The 17,381-nt window shown below is 38.5% G+C and overlaps 2 protein-coding genes across 2 annotated transcripts; both read left to right on the forward strand.

Moving 5' to 3' along the window:
- The first annotated feature begins 1,203 nt into the window (after positions 1-1,203).
- LOC131435890 (uncharacterized) lies at positions 1,204-2,152 on the forward strand. The gene is made up of 3 exons (XM_058604154.1): positions 1,204-1,332; positions 1,391-1,606; positions 1,672-2,152. Exons 1-3 carry the CDS (start codon positions 1,260-1,262, stop codon positions 2,103-2,105), a joined length of 723 nt encoding a protein of 240 aa, XP_058460137.1. The 5' UTR covers positions 1,204-1,259; the 3' UTR covers positions 2,106-2,152.
- A 10,673-nt stretch (positions 2,153-12,825) lies between these two features.
- Positions 12,826-14,889, forward strand: LOC131437961 (glutactin-like). The gene is made up of 5 exons (XM_058607669.1): positions 12,826-13,233; positions 13,293-13,817; positions 13,883-14,257; positions 14,318-14,648; positions 14,703-14,889. Exons 1-5 carry the CDS (start codon positions 12,910-12,912, stop codon positions 14,819-14,821), a joined length of 1,674 nt encoding a protein of 557 aa, XP_058463652.1. The 5' UTR covers positions 12,826-12,909; the 3' UTR covers positions 14,822-14,889.
- The last annotated feature ends 2,492 nt before the right edge of the window (positions 14,890-17,381 follow it).

Consider the following 17,381-nt stretch of genomic DNA (forward strand, 5'->3'; position numbering starts at 1 on the left):
GAAGTCGAATGAACAAAACAACGATTTAGAAGAACAATTTTCAAAAAGAAGTTTATGTTTCGCTTATGTCTTTTTCTCCAATACAACATCGTTTTTATACCTGCCAATATAGAAAAGATAACCGCGACTGAATTTTTTTTTCGGTAGTAGTGTGCCATCTAGTGGCTATTAGTCATTACGGTGTTAACGTTTTTTCGGTGACAGAGAACCATATAGCTGCAAATTGCAGAAACCAATTCAACCATTTATGTTGGTTGAAAACAACGTTTTATTTCTCTAATTCAAATAGCATTAACTACATTCGCCATTTCAAAAAAAAAACTCTTCCGTGGACTTTTTTTTTTCAATCGTACAAAACAAATGATTTGCCATACATGAGACTTGTGCTAAGTTTCGGTGAAATCGGAACACAAATCGATTCTGATTTTTCAACTTAATGATTTTACAAGTAGTTCTCGGGGCCAGCAGCTTCTCCTTTATGGATTTACAAATCTTCTACTTACTGGTAGCTGAGACCGTTAAATCCCTATCCCGAGATTTCCTAAAATAACTGAAATTCTTCCTCCGTCAATCCAACATTACAGACGTAGGTATCTATTAGTCATTTTCGAAGCAACATAACGTTTGAAATGCCGGAGAATAAGAACGAGAAAAATAGGGCACGATAATAAATGTGTGACCAGGCGACCTACAACCATTTCTCGATTTATTCAAATCACTCTGCAAGCTAACTGTAGATCATTTCACAGATCGGACTTTGTTTTGATATCACCTTTCCGGTTTTTGCACAAGAAGTAGTTGTCGTTACCTTTCTCGTGCCTATGTGCACTTACAAGTGTTGAAATCTTCATATTGCTGATTGTGTCGTTTCTAGATGTTAATTGGGCACTCGAAAACAATTACTCTTTTTGAGCATTTCCTCAGAATAAATAAATTAATTGCTAATATTTAATGCAAACCGAGATTACCTCTTTAAGATTTAGGACCAAGTTCGATGCATCTCTGGCTCTCTTTTAGGTGTTCACACCATTCACGCGGGAGCTCTCCAGAAGGTGTAAACCAAATCAGGAATCCCCCAGCCTTCTGGTTCGCTTCCATCTCACCTCAGGGAACTAAATTACCAAGATGATCAGCTGTTAGCCTGAAGCCGAATCGACCAGCGCTATAAATATGACAGGCGCAAACCACTAATCACCCATTCGTATAGCAGATTCCAGAGACGAACGATCCCGTGGACATAACAAACAATTCGCGAAAAAATGTTAAAACTGGTAATTTGCCTCTCGTTTCTTGCTTTCGCAGCAAGTTACGACTTCAAAGATTCATATTACAGTAAGTATTTGATAAGATTGCTTTGGGAACAATGGGTACTAATCTCATTTCCTTTTAGATGAAATACTGCTGGCGGATCTACTGGATGGTGATGATTCTCTAATGGTTTTCGATCGCTACAAACGATCGACAACGGAAATAGCGGATGACAAATGCAAACGACAACACAAGCACAAGTGTTGTAACGACTCGAATGGTGAGAATTTGGATAAGATCAAAGATTTGAAGAGGCAGTGTTTCACCGAAGTTAAATCGAAGGATCGATCTGAACAAGGCAAGTTGTGCTGGTTTAACGATTATTGTATTTTTTTGTGCTAATGGGATCTTTTCATTTTTCAGGAGCAACCGAACCAATCGACATGTTCTCTTGCGAGAAAGTAAACCGTGTCAAACAAGATGTGCTCTGTGCGCTTGAATGCGTTGCAAACAAAAAGAACGCTGTTGACGCGAACGGTAACCTGTTGGAACCAGCTGTTCTGATTCCGTTTGTAAAGGAGAATTTTGCCGCTGATCCATGGCAGGAACCACTGATACCTGGCTTCGTAGACAGTTGTCTCCAGGAAGTGGCAGAGAAGAAAACTAAACCGTCCTCCGAAGAAACACGCTGCAATCCGGCATCGGCTCAATTTGGTTACTGTATGTGGCGGCAGTTTACTCTGGCTTGTCCCAAGGAGAGGCAGGAAACTTCGAAAAAATGCGACAAAGTGCGGGAGAAACTGCTGAACAACGAACCGGTGTCCATGTACCACCGGCATGATTATGATGATAAGTAGTTAACATATGACTCTGACTGATTTTATGATTAATGATTTATAATGTTGCTCCCATTCGCAGTTTTAATGCATAGTTCATCAATATCACATACCATAACAATCGAACAAGCTTATCGATAAGCGAGCTTTCTCTATCTACACAAATACTAACTATACTCATTTCCGTATAGGACAACAGGTAGTATCAACGACTTGTATAGAGCAAGTTTTGTGCGTATTTGCAAGTTACGAGACTTCAGCTGGTTACGAAGCCCGTGAAAAGCCCTATTAGCAGCTGCAACACGCTTTGTTACCTCACGGCTAATTATCGCATGTCACTAGTGTTCCAAGATATATGAACTCGTCAACAATCTCGTATAGTACCCCATCAATCTCCACCTATGGTCCTACTCCGTTTGGGCTGCCTCGTTCCCACCATGTCTTGGTAGAGTTTATCGTCAATCCTATTCTCGCAGCTTCTTTCTTGAAGGGCACAACAGCCTCTTCCACAGCTCTACGATCCACACCAATAATATCAATGTCGTCCGCAAAACCAAAAGGCATGTGTGACTTTTTTATGATGGGTCCGTTTCTTTGCACGCCGGATCTTCGTATGGTGCTTCACTTTGCTTCAATCCATCTAACGTCACGAAAACATCGGTTGTCGTACCAGCTATCTTGACGCTTGAGATCGATCCATCGAGCGTCGCGAGAATCAGTCTAATTAGCTTTGTCGGAAAGCCATGTTCAAACATGATCTGCCACAATTCATTACGTTTCACTGAGTCGTACGCTGCTTTGAAATTTACAAACAGATGATGAGTCCGAAGGAACTTGCGGAATCATCATCTGTTTGCAGATTTCTTATCTTATTAACTTAACTTAAAGAATTTGTCGCAAGATGAACATCTGGTCCGTCGTTCAACGTCATTCTCGAAAAGCGCATTGGTATTCGCCGACAAAGGATTCTGCCAACGGACGCAGTCTGCTGAACAGAACTCTAGAATGTACCTTGTAGGCGGTAGAACTTTGAGAAGTTCAGCCGGGAGCCCGTCCTTCCCAGCGGCCTTTCAATTTTTAAGCTGTCTAACAGCTTTTCGTATTTCGGCTAGCGTCCACAGCTTATCCATCATACTCAATTCTCATTCTGTTCGTGCTCTCTTTCATCGATAGTTCATTCAATAGTCGCTCGAAGTGTTCCTTCCACCTGGTAGCTCCCTGATGTGTGATCGATCCACAGATTTCCGTCTCGGTCGTTGATCATAGCTGGTACGGGTGTACCCATACTTCTCATGTTGTTGACTGTTTTATAGAACCTCCGAGCGTCGTTTCTAGCGAAAGAGTTCTGTGCCTCTGCAAGCACTCTTTCATTCGGCAAGGCATTAGTGATGGGCAAGCGCTCACGAGCCGTTCATTTGAACCGACTCGTAGCAATGAGCGAACGAACCACGGCTCTTCAAAATTGAACCGCGGCTCTCAAGCAGAGTTGCCATTTTAAAATCTGCGTTTCAACTTGGAAAATCTGTGTGCCTGTGTACGCCCAAATTTGTTTGCGTTGTGGTTAAACGATGATGTTTTCTAATGAAGCTGTCAAAAATACATAGGAACATTTATTCAGCAGTGAATTTTCAAAAAATTCTGTCGTAATAGGAGAAGAAAAATAGATTTTTTTCCAAATGGAATTTCAACTTATTTATTTCAATATCCTGCTTCCTCGCACACGTACACCTCCAGTTGTGAAACATAATTTTATATCGCACATACCGCTAATGCATTTCCGTGGCTGGCTCGCGCAGATTCCAACAGGGTTTGCTTTTTTCAGTATAAAAACCGTGATCGTTTTCCTAATACTTCGTTTTGGAAACAATTTTTCTACCAATAGCAGTTTCCGAGTAATATTATTGATAAAAAAAATCAACGATCATGAAATTTTCGTTTTAAAACAAATACAAAACATTTCGGTTCAATTTTGTTACTAGTCTGATTTCAATACAGACAGTTGCTGTAGTAAATTTAGGTAAAAAGCTGCAAAATGTTATAAATGGTGATGGATTGATTGATGGATTGAATGGCCCTCGACGTCCTGCTTATCATTTCAGAGACTAGTACAATTGCCTGCATCCGACCTCTTTAGCATGAGAACGAGTTCGCAGAACAACATGGCGCAAACACGAAATCAAAGGTGTTCTAATAAATTTCATAGTATTCAGCTCAAGTATTTTGTAATATGCGGTAACAATTAAAATATTAATTTATAATTACTATATTATATGAAGTAATAATTAATGTAATTGTTAATTGAAGCAATTTAAGAAGTAGACAGCAGAAAAGATGCCAAATCAGAATCGACTTGCTCTGATTTGAGTGACACGTTACTGAAGATGTGTCTTCAGTAATGCAAACCAATTGGAGAGACCAATAGACTCAAGACTAATTTAAAAACAAGGCTAATGTAGGAGAGATCAAGGCAATTTGTGACAACGGGAAAAAATTGAAATACCCGCTACCTCCAAATGCTAGGAAAATTTTTGATAAATAACAGCAAGTGATGTTAGTGCCTACCTACAGGGTCCGCCATCTAACTTTTTTTTCTAGCGGTTTTTTCGACATTGGTAACCTTAATGTCACTTCTGATTTGGCAGAAACTTAGTTTTATCCTTCCGCTGAACGAAAATGGTTGTGTATACGCTTGAGAAACGCATGAAAATAGTGCAGTTTTACTTTGGAAATCAGCTTGAAGAAGACGCCGATTTTTGCCAAAAAATCATCTTCTCGGATGAGGCACATTTTCATCTCGGCAGGTATGTTAATAAGAAAAATTGTCGCATATGGGGGACGGAAAACCCGCACGTTATCATGGAGAAGCCGATGCATCCTCAGAGAGTGACGGTTTGGTGCGGATTTTGGTCTGGCGGCATCATTGGGCCATTTTTCTTCGAAAATGAGGTAGGAGCCGCCGCCGCGGTCAATGATGAGCGCTACCGCGCCATGATTAGCGATTGGTTCTTCCCGTTACTTGAAGAGGAAGACTTGGACACCACACGGAACCACCCGCGATCCCATTTCAACCAGAATATTAGTTGATTTTCTGAATTCGATTGGTTAAAATTTGGTACAACTAATCGATTGTTGTTTTAACTAAACTGTCATTTTTGTTCTTCGATTAGCAGAAACGATGGTTGAAACAACTAATTTAACTGTTTGAAAAAAAATGCTGTCAATTAGTGAGGACACATACCTTTCAATTTCAACAAATATTTTAGTTGAAATAACTGGTGTTGTTATTGAAACAAAATTCTGTTAGTTGAAAAATAAATCGGTTTTATTTGTTTTAGACACTGCAAATAGTTGAATCAATTCGAACAATGTTATTGATTTGCGAAAATTTTAGTCAATTTGTATGAGCTTGGGTGCATCAACCGCTGGGAATTGGAATTTTGCGACGGCAATTCAAATGCGCCATTCAATCGCAGCGCGTTCTGTGTGTTTGAAACCCTTCGTTCCTGTTACCTTTATAAATTGAATTCATGTCAAAAAGCGTTTTATTGCTAATGCATGAACATCATCATCAGTATCAAACAGCTGGAAGTAAAACAGTTTGCTGGAAGTAAATCAATGATCGAATTTGAAGTATGAAATTTTTGCGCATACCTGAAAGATTACGAGATGATCATTCATTAACATTTTCTAATTTGTCACCAAATCTTTTTCATCTTAAACAAGGTTAACTTTATCAAAACACCGCTGTTAGATAAACACTTGTTATCACGAATTTTTCAAATCGAATGAACACAATTTCACCAACCATCGATGTTGTTTTCATTGACATTTTGAAGCGACGCGAACAGATTTCAACTAAAAAAGTTGTTGATTGTGCATTGCAATTATTGTTTTGCTTTCAACTGTCTCCGGCATTTGACAGCATTCAAAACAACATATTTTTCAACTACTTGAATATATGCAAATCAAAAACCATAATGGTTGAATCAAAAAGAAATTAGTTAAATCAACTATCACAAAAATCAAAAACTGCGATATCGCAATTTTATGATCGAAGGGTTCTCCGTGCATTTGGTTCCAACAAGATGGCGCTCCGTGCCACACAGCCAACGCTACGATCGATCTTCTGCGCACAGGCTTCGAAGATCGAATTATCAGTCGGAATTCGGATGTCGTTTGGCCGCCTCGGAGCTGTGATTTAACGCCGTTAGACTATTATCTTTGGGGGGCTGTCAAAGATAAGTGTTATGTGGACAAGCCAGAGACAATTCAAGCCTTGAAGGACAACATTCGTGCAGCCATAACTGAAATAAAGCTGCATACAATCGAAAATGAACTAAAAAACTGGACCGACCGTATGGTGTACTGCAAGGCCAGCCGAGGCAGCCATTTGAATGAAATTATATTCCACAATAAACTGGAAGAATTGTACTTTAATATGAAAAAATAAATTTTGAAATCGGATGAACCGTTTGTGTTTTATTATTTTGTTATTTAAAAAAAGTTATATGGCGGACCCTGTAGGTTGGTACTAAGCTTGACACGCGAATGAATTGTGTTACTCGTTTAGTGTCGGAAAGTAAAATTTTGATATAGTCGAATTTGTTTTTAACCAAATTTGTAATTGAAAACAAATCCGACTATCTCAAAATTTTACTTACCAGTTTAAAATACTGTGCGATAAGGAATATTTTATCTCCAGATTGTTAAGAACGATATGGAACACAAATTGTTTGTCATATTCTCTTGCACGAATGTTTCGAGCTGCACGAATCTTTCCTCTAAGACCAGATATTGAATTTTCGCCAGGTTCTGTCACTGATAGAGTATGGATTAAATAGGACCATTCACCACACAATTGTTTCCAATGCCTTAAAGTATCGGTATCGGGGTAATTCGTGACACTATACACAGTCGGATATTTTCTATAATATCTATAACTCATATAATAGTGCGGCGAACAACCTATACATGGTTAAAGCCGCTAATAAACGATAACAACAACTCATGTAATAAAAGCTAAATCAATTATTTTATAAACTAGAGAGTTTAGTCATTTGAATACAACTAAAGGAAGTTTTTTTATCTACAGTACTACCAGGATAAATTCACTAAACTAAAGATGTCATGGTTTACCCCGGTCTCTCCTAATTTTTCATGCACTTTCTTCAAATCGGTTGTTTTTCTTCTAAAAGTAGTCTTTCTGGATAAATTTAGCCATGAAATCCAATTCATTTTGTTGGGTTGCGTAGTTTTATGTTGAATTGCACTGTTTCAACAAGTTGCAGTTGCCAAAAACGTGCTTAATCCAGATGGTACCTTGGTTCCTTTTTAATGTTTTTGTCATTATTTATGGTACTTCCAGAAACGGTATTCAAAAACCAGCATAACCAAAAATAGTTCGTATGTCCATGAATTGGTATGACGGAAAAATTGAAATAGTTTTGAGTCCAACTTTTAAGATTTTTTGGTATCGTCATCTTCTGTGACGGTTTGAATTTTAAAAACTCATCACTCTGAAATTTTAAAATTGGATGTCGAAATCGGATAAAATTCACCAATTTTGTATTTGACCAAAAGTTTATTTCAATTTAGTTTTTTGTTTATAAAACTCGTTTGGGCCTTTTTTTAGCTTCTCTATTCCCGATACTTTCGGAAATGGAAAAATCGGTGTAGCCGAAGTCAGTTAAATTCGTCTACTGGATTGTTAACCATTTACTAGATTCGAAATTTTTGAATATATATAGTGTATCTTAGAGAAATCGTAGTGCGTTCCACATAAAATTTTTGGGTACCTTCCGGGATCGAAAACCGTATACTGGTACAACGGAAATAAGTTGATTTGTTCATCGACTCTCAAAAACTGTGAACCCGATAAACCCGATAAATTTATATGAAATTTTTACACTAATTATCATGTATCTCCAGAACCGAAAGTCGGATCTGATAAAAAACAAAAGCAGTTTTTATGGGACTTAAGACTTTTCACTTGAATGTTAGATGGACGTAATCGGTTCAACCAAAATAAGAGACATTATTTCAATTTCATTACATATATCATCCTGTAGTTCCGGAAGTCGCATCCAAATGAAATTCAGAAACCTTATATGAGAGCATAGGACTGTTCATATAAAACTAAGTTTTCTAAAACTCAGATACCATTTCCGAGAAAACTTCTATTCTTCTTTCTTCTCTTAATCCTAGGTGCAAGGAAACAATTACTTCGAAACATCGCTTTATCATCAAGCGTGTAAAACTCCTATTACTGGAATAAGGCGAAAAGTCTCTTACACAAAAATATCGATATCTCCGTTAAAAATGAACGGATTTCAACAATATATGGCTTGTTGGATAACTATTACCACGCGGAATCTAAGTCTAAAATGGATCAGGGTCATTTAGCCGAAAGCCATTTCGCCGAAAGGGTCATTTCACCGAAAGGGTCATTTCGCCGAATCCTGAAATCGCCTTGAAATCGTAATTAGAATTGATTTAAATTGAAGACAAACGAAAGATGATGGCGTTAACGCCCGTTTTGTTGACCTACCATTGTACTTCTTGAATAATGATTAATTGTTGTACTCTTGAATACAGATTGATTCATGAACCTCAGAAAGTAGTTCCCAAGAAAACTTGTTAACTATTAGCTAAAAAATATCTAATGCGGCTATGCCACATCGTTTTGGTTCATGTGTTGCCCGACCTCGCTACCGCTCGTTCGGACCTAACTAAAGCAAAGAAACCTAGCTTTGAGTAGACCGAGCAAACGAGACGGTTACAGGCTTGTATGCAAGAGGCCGCCGCTTCCGACGGCGAGTCGGCGGCCGACTCAGCTGGCGTCGGCTCGGCGGCTTTATACCGCCATCTTGGCTTCGGTTATGTGACTGCGCCACATCAGTTATACAGGAGACATAACATGCAGGATATATGACCATTTCGACGAAATGACCCTTTCGGCGAAACGACTTTCGGCAAAATGACCTATTCGGCGAAATGGCATTCGGTGAAACGACTTTCGGCGAAATGGCTTTCGGCGATATGACCCGCTCCCGTCTAAAATATATGCTGTTTTGTAGGTCAATTTGACTGATATTTTCAAAAAAGTATAACTCAAAAAGTAAACATCCGATCTCAAAACCAATCAATAACGTTTAGGGTGACGGGGAGACCTTTCATTTGCGATTAGCCATCTTGGCTTCGGTTATGTGACTGCGCCACATCAGTTATACAGGAGACATAACATGCAGGATATATGACCATTTCGACGAAATGACCCTTTCGGCGAAACGACTTTCGGCAAAATGACCTATTCGGCGAAATGGCATTCGGTGAAACGACTTTCGGCGAAATGGCTTTCGGCGATATGACCCGCTCCCGTCTAAAATATATGCTGTTTTGTAGGTCAATTTGACTGATATTTTCAAAAAAGTATAACTCAAAAAGTAAACATCCGATCTCAAAACCAATCAATAACGTTTAGGGTGACGGGGAGACCTTTCATTTGCGATTAGCTTGATCAAAATTAGTCCAGGCATCTCTGAGATCTCGACCTCTTTTGTTGACAACACACATACTGACACACACGTCAGTTCGTCGAGCGGAATCGAATGGTAAATTTTTCTAAAGTTTCAGCGAATTCTATACCCATTTTTTATTTATAAAAAAAGGTAAAACTAACAACAAACAAGGAATCGATTGGAGTGGACTGTCTCGTTCTACCGCAAAGCTAATTTCATGTTCGTATTTTATGGTGCTGCAGAAATGAACAAATCTTGCAAGAGTAGTAACTACTAAGACTGCTTAACGATTTCGTGCAATTTATTGATTTAGGGATAGTTTGAAACCTTTTTCGATTTTGCTGCTCGATCATTGATATAAGGTAATAATCATAAGAAATTGTGATCTGTAGGTTTTTTCCTTAATTTAATTACAACGCCGCACAGGTATAATGAATCTACTCTTAGTTTACTAATGTTTGCCTCTCGTGAGTTCACGAAAAATACAAGAACATTGCTCCTTAATTCGGAGTATGCTATTTACTATTACTTCCAGTAGACGGCATTGGGCTGATAATCCAAATTCGTCGCACGGACATGCCCTTCTAATAAAATGCCTTTCTAATCCTTTCTGACGAAAAAGTTACATGCAAAGGAATATATAAAAATCGATATAATATAATCTAAGATAAAAGTATCGAGATAACATCCATTAAACTCAGTAAGGTAGAGTACAAAACACATACGTTATTGTCAAACCTAAGTTATCACATTGTTTACCATTTTACCAACGTCAAAAATCAGATAACCTACCGATAGCGATACATTTGCTAATAAAATGCACCTAGCGACGAACATGGCTTATCCAACCAAGAAAACTTGACCCGGGCTAATTTTATCGTAGTACAAAAATCGATTATCTAGTCGGACGGACGCGTTCGGCTGATAAAACCAGCCTCAACACGAAAAATGTACACCTGAGTGTTTAATAAAAGCTCACCGCATAAAACTCAGTTCAGTTTGAAATTAGCGTTTCGTGTTAAAACTTTGGATATAATACTGGCCTCGACTTCATCGACTGGAGTGATCCCGTAGCTGTGTGATTTATTGAAGATAAACAGGAACTCGAAGGTTGGACAAAAAAAAAGAAATCCACCACCTCACCTTTTGTGAACTGAGAATGTGTTATATTACAAGTGATCAGATGGTTGAATATAGAGACTCTTCTAATAAACTTGATACCACTGAAAGTGTTAGCTCATTTCATGGAGCGTTTCCGGTGCAGATAGGTTGAATTTTCCAAAAATCTTGTGAAAATCGAAAAGATTGCTTCAATGATCTAAATCATCAAAAACGTTATACAAGTTAATCCAGTTCGAAGAGCAAATGGCAGACACTTCCGATTCCAAAGATATAATTATAATAGTGGTGTAATCAACAAAGCGCATGGCTTTCAAATCTACAATCAACAAAGCGCATGGCTTTCAAATCTTAAATCTACAATGTCAATCGAGCATCGAGTGTAAATAAATTTTACTGGTCATTTCCGGGGTTCTGGATATGTTTATTGATGATACTGCGTTATTGCGTTGAAGCACACTGTTGTAATTCACCCAAAACATTCGGAAAATCATCTTGAGCTTTTTTTTTGGATTTTAAGTAATATCTAAAGAGAGAAATAGTTGAAAATATCTTTAGTCTTTAGTCGAATCGGCTTTGCTATCAGTGCAAATCTAATGATAGTCTTCTGTATGTCGCCATCACCCAAACCGAAGAAAGTTTATCCTGATCTTGAAACCTTTTCTGCTTGTAATTTCTAAAATTACTCACTATTTAAAATTGATCGGAATTCATTCATTACTCACTAACTCTAACTCACTACACCTCCTCCCAGTGGCGTACCGAGAAAATTTGGTGCCCGGGGCAAAATAACATTTGCCGCTCCCATTGTTGGTTTAGTGAGCAAAAAAAAAGATTGACTCCATCTCCGGAAAGATGACTTGGACGAGAAATAAAAAAAAGGTCCCAAGGATTGGTTTGCCGCCCCCCTAAAAACGTTGTGCCCGGAGTGAGTGCCCCTTTCGCTCTCCCCAGCTTGATACGCCACCGCCTCCTTCCTTTTAAAATGCTCTTATGAAAGAGCCCCATGAGAAAATTACTCCAAATATTGTTTAATTGTAACGGAAACATCAAAAACAGGTCCAATAACCATCAGTGTTATCAAACACCTTTGTGGCATTTTTTGGACGAATTTAGAGCGTATGCTTCTGAAAACTCTCCTCCAAATTTTATGAATTAAACGAAAAAACTGCTTCAAACTGCAGGGTCGATACTTTCAAAGCTTCAGCCTCAATTGAGCCCAAACGTTTACTTCAATTTTGCTCCTTCCGCATGCGACAGAGCTTTTTCGTGAATGATGTACATTTCCACAGAGTTAAGGTTGTTCCCGAACACGTGCAACTTCTCAAACCCTTTTGCTGAGGAACATTCCTAAAAGTGTTTAACGGTCATTTGGAACAATTTGTTGGGGTCTATAGTCAAGATATGCCTACTGAAAGGAAAGGCCCAAAACGAACATTCTTCGAAGCCTTGGTATTACATTTCTTTTTATGGAATTTGACCTGCTGTTTCAAAGAACTTCGCACTCCGTTAGATGTTTGGAAGTCTATTGAAATACAAATAACTAAAATATATTTTCATTCTCTGACCATTCTCGTACTTCAATCTACAATGAAAATAGTTCGATTGTAGTGCTGCATCATAGTCTTAGGACCATCTCTTTTTGAAATATTCAGATACAGCATGACATTTCGCTTCGATGACAACATTAACGATGGTCATAGTGCATTCTGCACTACTTTTTTTACTTCTTCATATCTGAAATAGTATTGGATAATAATAATAGGTTCTTATTAAGAACTAAATCCAAAATGAATAGCCGAGCACACTGAAGATTTTTCTGCAGTCTTTCAAAGTAATAAACAGTGCCCATGGAAAAGGTGCTTTTTTATTTCGGGTTTCAAAGTCAGTTGTATTGACAGGGTACTTCATAGCGTAGAACGTGTACGCAAATATTAACCACAATATTCCGTATTATTATTTGTATTAACTGTCATTCTATCAAACAGCATAACTCATTATAACTAATAGATGACTACTTCTCAAATTGCATAATCAACTCATCCTATATTCATTACTAATTCATTGAACATTAATGTTTTCAGAACGTCCCAATGTCACCACTATCGAAATTATTAGGTCGAAATTTTGTCCATCTATCGCGGAAAACCAATTCATCAATATCAGCACTGTGTCGCATTCAGACATGCATGTGTTCATCGATTGCATCTGATCCGGCCGCCGCCAATCCAATGGTGAACCTACCAGGTCAGGGAACGCTACGCGGTTCTATTACCAAGGGAGCCTGGAGTGGTGTCCCGATTCAGCAATTCTTGAACATTCGCTATGCGGAACCTGCAACGGGAGATCGACGTTTCAAGGCACCCATTCCGGCCGAACCGTGGGAAGGAGTACGTGACGTTTCCAAGCGGAACCGAACATCGCCGTACTACGGTGATTTGAAGAAAGTACCTAAGGATGAACTGACGAACAATCTAGAGGATTGTATAAGTCTTTGCGTCTACACAAAAGATGTAAACATAGCAGTGGCGACAACTAAAATTCCTAAACTTATAACAACCTCAACTGTCAGCTTTCAGGAAAGAAACCGGTAATCGTCTACATTCATGGTGGTGGATTCTACAGTGGAAGTGCCGCTCAACACCCTCCAGAATATCTTCTCGAAAAAGACATAGTTCTCGTAGTGCCGCAGTATCGACTAGCCGCTCTCGGATTTCTCTCAACCAAAACAGAAAACATCCCCGGCAACGCCGGAGTCCAGGATGTACTGCTAGCATTCCAATGGGTTCAAAAATATATTTCCCACTTCGGAGGGGATCCCAAGCAAGTCACTGCCTTCGGTCAGTCTGCAGGGGCGGCAATCATTTCGGCACTGACATTCAGTCCTGTTACGAAAGAATCACTCTTCGGCAAGGTGATTTATAACTCGGGAGCTGGTTTGGCAAGCAGCTGGTCATTTGACATGAACTGTGAACGAAATGCCAGAGACATTGCTCGTAGAGCAGGCTGTGATCCGAAGGCTCCGTTGGACGAAGTTGAGAAATTCCTCTTACAACTGGATACGTACACACTACTGAAGTCGTTCTCGCAACATATGGTGAAAACTAGTGAAGCGTGCTGAATTTGTTTAATTAGATTCATTATTTTTATTCATTTTCACAGTGGCAAGGAACGCCAAACGGCATCAACTCGATTGGTGGTCATCGTTTCACTCTCGGAGGACCATCAGGAATATTTCCGAAAACGCCATTTGAAGTGATGAAACGAGGAGGAGGACGGAAAAATTTACCAATGCTGACGGGAGTGGTAAAACACGAGGGCACCTTTGCATTAGTGGATATATTTGCAATACTTGCACACATGAAAATATTGAAGGATGCTGATTTTATGCGGTACGATTTGCTGGAAGAGGTTGCACGTATCTACGGATCTACAGAGAACAGTAACGCATTGGGACAGTTAATAGCCAGATCAATGTTCAATGTGGAGGATTTGGTGTCTGGCGACATACGCAGGCTTATACCTGGATTGATCGATGTACGATTTCAGTCCATACTAATTTTATAATTAATTTTTGAAATGCAATGTTTTTTCCAGTTCAGTGGTGCAGCAATAATCAAATCCACGGTACTTCGATCAGCACAGTTCAATAGCCGTTATAACCCCGACAAGACCTACGTCTACAGTTTCGACTATCATGGTGAACACACTCGTTTTGGATTTGATCAAGACGTTAGCAAGATACCGTTTGATGGTGGCGTACACCACACAAACGATCTTCTATATTTGTTCCCTTATCCAAAGTCTGCAGCAAAGCTAAACTCCGAAGACAAAAAGATGGCCAAAACGATGGTTGATCTTTGGACATCATTTGCCATCGATGGCGTTCCAAGAACGAGAGATCTTCCCGAATGGCCTACATTCAACAGTGAGTTTGTTCCATTATCATTACGTAACGCTATTTATTAATTGATTTTTGCAGAAGTATACGGACCATATCTACATATAGACAAGCAGTTTAGCATAGGGCAAAACTTCCTGGACGAACTAACTGTGACGAACGATGAAGTACGAAAGGCAGAAAAAAAAATGATCGCTTAGTTAAAATTAGACAATAATGAAACTTTTATGGTGTTAAAACTTCCAGTATTATGCCTTTTATTGGCGAAACGCTGTTCTAATTTACACTAATAAATAAAACACAATAATCACAATACAGAAATGCAATTCATTTTGAAGCTAGTAAGTGTTATTAATAAGTGTCAGTTTATAATGCGAGATTTGTTAAAGAGATGTCTTGGCAAACAGGGATTATTTCGTGCCAAGTGAAGAACACTTGCGGAAAGTGTGGATGCATTACTTGGTTTTGAAAAAAAACGTGCAGCTGAATCCCATCAAATTCTTGTTCAAGCTTACGTGTAACATGTACTATCGGCCGCGATTGGTGAACGTTGGTTTAAACGATTTTAAAAGGGGATGTCGAATTGCAAGGGTTGTTGAACGAAGACAATACCCAAACTCAAAAACAAATGGTGAAGAGGTTAAACGTCAGTCATCAAGCCACTCACGCTTAGAAAAAGTTACTCAAAGTTTGAGTACTAGTTACTCATTTTCAAATGATACATGGAAACGTCAAAAATTGAGTAGTTATCATCAATGATATTGAGTAACTCCTACTCTAAATTTGAGTTTAACGCAATAACTCGTTTTTTTTGTTACTATTCGCAAGATCAGTCTAAAAGTTGTAATAACCATTTGTAGCAACAGGTTGTATATTTTGTTAGTGAGATCGCGTATTTCGAGGGTGAGTCACTCAACACAAACGGTGTTGTGTCTGCAAAAACCGGAATGATAAACTCCGTGTTGTGCTTTAGAATGAAACCGAATATGCTCAAATGTCATTTATGAGGAATAAGTGTATGATTGGTGCCTGGCAAATTTGCTTTCACCACTTGATATAGTATTGAGTTCAATTACCTAATATTTCAATACAATACACTCAGAAAATGAGCAATGTTTTGCAAATTTGGTATATGTGAAACAAAATTTCACTCAAAATTTGAGTGATAGTTACTCTATTTTTGGTACATGTACAAATAAAGTATTACTCAGTAAATGAGTAGATTTTACCCAAATATCGTTTCCAGTGGAAGAACTCAAATTTGAGTAACTTCGGAGTTACTCTAAATTAGAGTTGTTCCACTTTTTCTGTAGATGAGTGAGATCTTACTCATTTTTGAGTAACTATTTTTAAGCGTGCTTCTGATCGTCTATACGTCATGGTCCGGTTCTTGCGAAAAAAATGTTTATAAACGATTTTTGTATTGCAAAATTCGTACCCAATTTATACACCCAACACACTCATCATCAGCCATTCTAGGAACGGATACTTTGTAGATCATCATTGATTTACCTTTCCCGCTGTGTTCCTCTGTTTCTTTGTTTTATGGTCCGATTTGGCTGTTTGGCTAGCTCGATATGACATGATTCCTTCTTGGAGTCAAGTTCTCCTCACGGTATTATATGGGCAGCACCAAATTTTCTGGCCAAATCACGGTCCGACAGATTACGATTCCTCTTAATCGTCTTCAAAATCTTACCACGCAGTTTCCGGTCGACAGTTCCACTCCGACGATTGGCTTGAGGCTTCCGAATCGTCGTCAATGTTTCCTTATACCGTTTGATAACGCGCCATACGGTATTTCTGGGCAATTTCAGCTGTTTTGCTAGCCTAGATGCAGACCACAATGGATTTGCCAAATAACTGTGCACATTTTTTTCCCTTCTTTCGGCTTCCATGTTGAATGTTTACAAAGTACAGTCGATTTGCGGAATGTCAAAAATCATACGTGAAGCTGACAAAATTCCCGACACGTGGGCGCCAAGAACTTCCAAATCCGTCCACCAGGAGTGCCACAATATGAGCAAAAGTTTGTTCCAATTTTAAATGAAGCAAGCTTTATTGTTTGGTTTAAGAAAAGAAGCTTTTGGCTTATGAGGAAAGATAATTAATTGCGTTTTCGCTGCATTTTGTTTAATTTTCCATTTTGACAGATAATCACTAAAAATATTTAGGCTCCACCTGTGGCTAACAGACTTGTGTCGACACAGAATAGCGATTTCTGACAACCAAGGGGTAGATTTGGAAGATCAGAAGTGAAAATATTATACAAGATTGGAGCTACGCTCAAACCCTGCAGAACACCTGCTCGTACGGGTAGCAATTCAGATTTACAATTCTGATAGCTAACCTGAAGAGTGCGATCTGTTAAATAATTTTGAATCATTTTGATCAAATAAATAGGAAACTGGAAATCAGACATTTTTGCTATTAAACCTTTGTGCCAAACACTGTCGAATGCTTTTTCTATATCTAGAAGAGCAACTCCAGTGGATAAATCAGAAGATTTATTTGCTTTTATCATGTTCGTTATTCTGACAAGTTGATGAGTAGTTGAATGTTCATGACGAAATCCAAACTGCTCTGGTAAAAAGATTGAATTCTCATTTATATGAGACATCATTCTCAACAAGATAATTTTTTCAAAAAGTTTACTGATAGAAGAAAGTAAACTAATTGGTCGATAACTTGATGTTTCTGCTGGGTTTTTATCATGTTTGAGGATAGGAATTACTTTAGCGTTTTTCATCTTTTTGGGAA

Source organism: Malaya genurostris, chromosome 3, assembly GCF_030247185.1.
Source record: "Malaya genurostris strain Urasoe2022 chromosome 3, Malgen_1.1, whole genome shotgun sequence".
Lineage (NCBI taxonomy): Eukaryota > Metazoa > Arthropoda > Insecta > Diptera > Culicidae > Malaya > Malaya genurostris.